Genomic DNA, 6408 nt, shown 5'->3' on the forward strand with positions numbered 1-6408 from the left:
ACCGTTAAGCGTTTTAATGTAGCCAACTAGACTGGCCCAATGAGAAAAGAGAAATAGATATCAGATCAATTAGTGTTCAACAAATGAGAAAAATGAAAGAATTTTTTTTGCCTTTCTAATCTCTCGACAAACACTAGTATAGTTCCCTTTAAATAAGATACACCGTCACGCGAACATGACCAAAACAATGAAATTGTAATCAAAATCCTTATGCAAATTAGAACCGAGAATATCCTTAGGTATGTTGATACTAAGCGAGCCAGGTCCTGGGTGCGATTATGTAATATCTAACATTATCAGGTGTTTTATCATTATTGTTATTTATGCATTATTATGCAAGAATCGTTTGCTCTTTGATGTTTTATTTTGGAAATAAAGACAATATTCACCCAAGCCAGTCAGAGATAGAATGGTTTTGTTTTTCACTTTGTTCAGAAACAGACAATAGCAGATTATTCATATTCTTTAGTCAGGATATATGAAAAAGAATTTGATAAAGTGTCGTTTATTATGAACCAATTAACATGTTACGCGTATAATGTTCTTTTTACATGGATATTAGAATGATAACTGTTAGTTATGATACACAACTTAGAGACAGACACATGCACATGACGACTGGCTCCTGATAATTTCAATAATCATTTGATATGTAGGCATTTGGTGTGCTACTTGTATGATAGGAGGAAGTTCAAATAAATTCCCATTATTTGAAAATATTGTGAATTTTAAGTAGTAGTAGTTACACACACACACACACACACACACACATACATTCACACGTACGCGTGCGCCCAAGAGATATATAGGCCGGAGATATCCCTAGCTCACGGAGACCATTATTATCAATAAACAATAAAAAACGGAAAACACTTATTCAGGGAAAAACAATCATATGCCCCTCGAAAAAGAAGAAGAAAAAACCTTCGAAAGTCGGGGATCAAGAACCACCGCAAAACCTTCGAAACGTATGTGAACGAAACAAAATCCAGGGATCGGATCCACGACTGGAGGAGCGAATAAAAACATTTGGGAAGACCGAGAGGCCACATAGGGGTGAGTACAAAATGGGAATTTCTGTAGATGACAATCGAATATTAAATGTATAGACGATGCAAAGCGGAAGGGAAGGGTATCAGCAAGGTCTATATAAGTACTTACATAGACTTTGGGATTCAGTACCACTTGCCAATCCCCTTTAAGAGTGAGACCCTTGCGTTGTCTCCAGATGCCCAGCAGGTGCTTACCGGGCGACCCAGCTGGTACATAGACCTATCTGCCTATCTACCACTTATCTGCTTATCTTATCTAGATGTGTGACTCAACCCTTTTTTATGGGTCTACTTAGCTGTAAGATTAGTTAATGGAGGGATGCTGTGGCTGCTGGTTGTCTCAGAGAAAGGAAAGGAGAAATAAATGAAACGTTGGGCTTTCATTATCTAGTTGGCATTCACACACACACACACACACACACACACACACACACACACACACACACACACACACACACACACACACACACACACACACACACACACACACATATATATATACATTTGATTCACAAGCTATCATCTCACTGTTTCAGAGACGATTGTATTCTGAGAAAAAAAAAAAAAATCTAGCATTCATACTTGTCATGGATAATAAATCTCCAACCAGCACATCATATAAAAAACTGGCCACCATAATCTAATTAAAGCACTGTTGCGTCGCGGTGAAATCACTGCTGCCTCTACAACGTCGCCCTGGCTTAGGCTTGGTCGCAGCGGTGGGACGAGAGCTTGGCGTATCGACCGTAGACCGCTTTCACTTGCTCTACGCCGAACTGGCCGTAGATGTAGATATTCTCGGAGGAGTGTCCCAGGGTCTTGAGGGCGTGCACGCAGGACACAGACATGGTGGGACCGCCGCACACAACGATCTGTTTGGCCAAGAGACAGTAGGTTATTACCTAAAGTTAGTCATTATTAATGATCTATAGTAATTAACTCGCAGTAATACCGGTGTAGCTTTAAGATAGTGCTTGTCTGCTGGTGAACGTATCTTTATTTACTTGTTCATTTATACATCTATCTCTTTATTTATCTGTTCATCTATCAATCTATCTATCTGCCTATTTTTTTCTTTATTCGTCAATCTGTTTATCTATTCATCTATTAATTCACTTATCTATTTATTTATCAATTTATATATCAATCTATCTATTCATTGTATCACCGAGGCTAATGATAAACCAGAGCGGAAACCTCGCCTTGTGCTTGATCCCGTTTGGCTTGGCGACGTGTCTGTCGATCATCTGCGAGTCGATGAAACCCTCCTCGCCGTCCCATCCCTCCGGCGTCTCCCCCAGGGTGTAAACGACCTTGATCTTCTCTCCCCCCTTGGCTGCGAGGTCGTCCAGCTCCTCGCGGTGAAGGATATCCTCAATGGAGTCCACGTAATACAGGAGCATGACCCTCGTGTTGTCCGAGGGGTCCTGGGCGACGCAGCGGAGCAGCTGGAGCCCCGGGGTGACTCCGCCCCCCGAGGCCAGCACCGTCAGCACCTCCAGCTGATTGGGCTCGTACTCCAGGCCGCCGCACGGGCCCTGGAAGTCCACCTTCTCACCTGCGAGGGGGACGTGGTTAATAGTCTACATGAACTGAATTCCATCTCCTTTGTAGACAATATATTTTTCTTTTATTTATCTACACTTTAGGATAAAATGGAGACGTCCTATGTTATTTTTCACTTACAATTCTGCGAAGGAATCTTTCCAAATCTCCCCTAACAATAAACACAAATATACTGGAGCACAAACCTCTTTCAGAGTACGAAACCCTATTTTTCCTTACGAACGAAACACCTCGACCTTCAGCAAAACAACTAAGCATTTCATCGCCTCCTTACCCGGCTGAAGCGCCTTGAAGAAGTTCGAGACGATGCCCTGGGACTCGAACCTGAGGACGAGCTCGACGCGGCCGAAGTCTTGAGGGCGAGACACGGGCGAGAAGTAGCGCAGGTGGTGCTTGCCGTCGACGGTCACTCGCACCTGGAGGTTGACGTTGGTGTCATTATCATTATCATTGTTATTATCATTATTATTATTATCATCATCATCACATCATCATCATCATCATCATCATCATCATCATCATCATCATCAATATCATCATCATCATCATCATCATCATCATCATCATCATCATCATCATCATTACCGGTAAGACCGTAATTGTTATTATCACCATCCCAAAATTTATTACAAACATCAAACCCTTAGCATTATATTCAATAATAACTTTATCAATGGTCACAATTTTACATGGTAAGGATAGCTATCATTCAAGTACTACGCATTCCATATTATTATTGAATACTATTATCAAGTAGTAAGTACTATTGATCATGGCATTATCATTTTCATACAACCATTATTAAGCATTTAGTACTACGTATCATTAATTAGAGTATTACATATCATTATTCACTATCATTCGCTATTACCATTTAGTACTAAGTATTCCGTATTTTCATACAGTATTATAGTTGTTTTCCGTATGACGTGTTCCCGTATTACCGCCTTCTGCACGTCACTCACCGCAAGGAACTGTCCGGGGAAGCATCCTGTGTGGTCCGTGCCCCTGGGGAGGGCGAAGACGAAGGAGCTCATCTTGCTCCCGACGTCCTTGCGCGAGACGAGGGCGAGGGGCGTCCAGGTGTCTTGGCGAAGGGCGGCGCTGTGTACCACTCCGTCGGGGGTTTTCAGATCCTGTGGGGGGTGGGAGGGGGGATTGGGACACTTTATTTAGCGCTGTTGTGGCAAAGGGGGGCTGGTGTTTACTTTCTCTGTTTTTTTTCTGTTTGTTTTTGGCTGTTTGTCTGTGTGTTTGTGTGTTTTTTTCTGTTTGTTGGTTTTCTTCTCTCTCTTTCTTTCTTTCTTTCTCTCTCTCTGCCTCTCCTTCTTCCTCCCTCTCTCTCTCTCTCTCACTCCCCCTCCCTCTCTTCATCTCACTCTCTCCCTCTCCCTCTCTCTCTCTCTCTCTCTCTCTCTCTCTCTCTCTCTCTCTCTCAGTCTCCCGCCCCCCCCCCCCTCTCTCTCTCCAGGTGTCTCCCTCTCCCTCTCCCCTCCCTCTGTCTTCCCTTCCTTCCTCCCTTCTCTTCTCTTCCTAACCTGCGTGAGGGCCTTCGGCTGCGCAGTGTTGAAGGGGTTGAGGAAGTCCGTGTCCTGGTGCGGGTGGTTGGCCGAGGCGCCCTGTCGCTCCTGGGACGCCTCCTCCAGCAGGCGACGTCCGATGCGCTCCTTCTGCTCCAGCGTCATTTTCTTGACCTCCTGATGCAGCACGCGCTCGTTGGCGCTCTCCCCCCTGGCGAGGCACCCAAATTTAGATATAGAAGGAGGCAGATATTTGTATATATGATTTTACGTATATATCAAATTTCCATTTTCTTGACGAAATTTAGTGTAAGCATTCTTTTGCCCTTGTTATTTCCTTAGCTGCTCATTAAATTAATTATTATTAATTAAATTAATTATTAATCATTAAATTAAATGAATTAAACCATTAAAACAAAATAAAACAAGATTATACACGTAGCCCCTGCCTCGCAAGCCCCGCCCCCTTCCTCACCACAGGTCGATGGCGTTGAAGCCCTTAAGAGCTGACATCCCCACCAGATTCTTCAGTAGCTCGTTGCTCGGCGCCATGACCCAGCCCGCCTTGCCGTCCCGGATGAGGCGCTCCAAGCCGAGGTCAGTCTAGGGCGAGGTCAGAAGGGTCATTACTGGTAGATTGGTTGTTGTTAGCTGTGCTGTGTAGCAGACAGATTGATGTGTGCGTGTGAAGAGAGGGAGAGAGAGAGAGAGAGAGAGAGAGAGAGAGAGAGAGAGAGAGAGAGAGAGAGAGAGAGAGAGAGGCAGACAGACAGACAGAAAGGCAACCAGACAAAATAAAAAAAATAAACAAAAACTACATATATATAGATAGATAGATAGATAGATGGATAGATAGATAGACAGATAGATAGATAAATAGATAGATGGATAGATAGATAGACAGACAGATAGATAGATAGATAGATAGATAGATAGATAGATAGATAGATTGAGAGAGAGAGGCAGACAGACAGGCAGAAATAGATAGATAGAGATAGATCGATGGATAGACAGACAGATTGATAGATAGATCGATAGAATGATAGATACAGAGAAGCGAAAATATCCAGGTGTAAACGTACCTTGTAGCCTTCGCCGCCACACGCATACAACATACGGTCCGCCACAACGCTCACGTTCTTGGCTGCCACGAATTTCAGCTGCCACAGCCACGGCAGGAGTTTGCACCTGTGGATCAATTAAGGGAAGGTATTACCTGTCCTCTCACGCACTCAAGGGACGAAACACACGGAAGAAAAGAAAAGAAAAACGTGTAGATTATAATGGAGAATGGATTTACCCTTTTTGTATAGAAGGAACATTTTTGTTCTAAAATGAAGGGAGAAATGTGAATCCGAATGTGGGTATTTCTGAGCTTTGTCTCTCACGCAACCTCGCACTTCACTTCAACCCCACACTTCACCTCACTCTCTCACTTCACCTCATCCTCTCACTTCACCTCACCCACACACCACTTCACCCTCGCACTTCACCACTTCACATCAAGCTCTCACTTCATTTCAACCCCACACTTCACCTCACCCTCACCTCTCACCTCACCCTCACCTCTCACCTCACCCTTACCCCTCACCTCTCACCCCACCCTCACCCTCACCTCACCCTTACCCCTCACCTCATCCTGAAAACCCCCCGACGACCCACCTGGGGAGGTAGTTGATGTCAGCGTGGGGTGCCCAGTCGTTGTTGTTGGTGGCGTCGTCCAGGGACTTCGCCAGCAGGAACGCCATGCTTCGAGAGCTGTTGGTGTCGATCAGGGACTCGCCGAAGTAGTCCTTGAGAGCGACGGGAAGGCGAGAGGTTTATGGTATGGATATTTGGACGATACATGTATATATATTGATATGTATACATGTGTTTAGGCGGATGGATAGATATATAGGTAGGTAGGCAGATAGATATATATATAGAGAGAGAGCAAAGTTAATGAATAGCCAAACAAAATAAGATCCCATATAGTTCAAAATGAAACAAAATTCCACGACAAAAAAAAAAAAAAAAAAATCATGCATGGCTCAAAATAAAATAAAATTCTAGGTCTCAAAAAAGAGGAAAACATAGCTCAAAACGAAACAAAATCCCACATGGCCCAAAATAAAACAAAACCACCTTTCTTAACATAAAACAAACTCCCACATGAGCCAAAACGAAACAAAATCCCACATGGCCCAAAATAAAACAAAACACCTTTCTTAACATAAAACAAACTCCCACATGAGCCAAAACGAAACAAAAACCCACTGGGCCCCTTC

General features: G+C 43.6%; 2 protein-coding genes across 2 annotated transcripts in view; one reads left to right on the forward strand and one right to left on the reverse strand.

Annotated features, from left to right (window-relative positions):
* Positions 1 to 1449: 1449 nt before the first annotated feature.
* Positions 1450 to 5931, reverse strand: LOC113814949 (uncharacterized; the record flags this gene model as incomplete). Its single annotated transcript, XM_070128985.1, is given in 8 exon segments — positions 1450 to 1924; positions 2255 to 2610; positions 2893 to 3034; positions 3584 to 3754; positions 4157 to 4349; positions 4614 to 4741; positions 5221 to 5326; positions 5801 to 5931. Coding segments are annotated over 8 exon segments (1398 nt in total), but the record flags the coding sequence as incomplete, so codon positions are not given.
* A 439-nt stretch (positions 5932 to 6370) lies between these two features.
* LOC138863699 (uncharacterized) overlaps positions 6371 to 6408 on the forward strand; it is a 2841-nt gene continuing 2803 nt past the window's right edge. The window contains exon 1 of the mRNA XM_070128513.1: positions 6371 to 6400. Coding sequence (XP_069984614.1) covers positions 6371 to 6400 — 30 coding nt within the window. The remainder of the gene's footprint in view (positions 6401 to 6408) is intronic.

Source organism: Penaeus vannamei, chromosome 13, assembly GCF_042767895.1.
Source record: "Penaeus vannamei isolate JL-2024 chromosome 13, ASM4276789v1, whole genome shotgun sequence".
Lineage (NCBI taxonomy): Eukaryota > Metazoa > Arthropoda > Malacostraca > Decapoda > Penaeidae > Penaeus > Penaeus vannamei.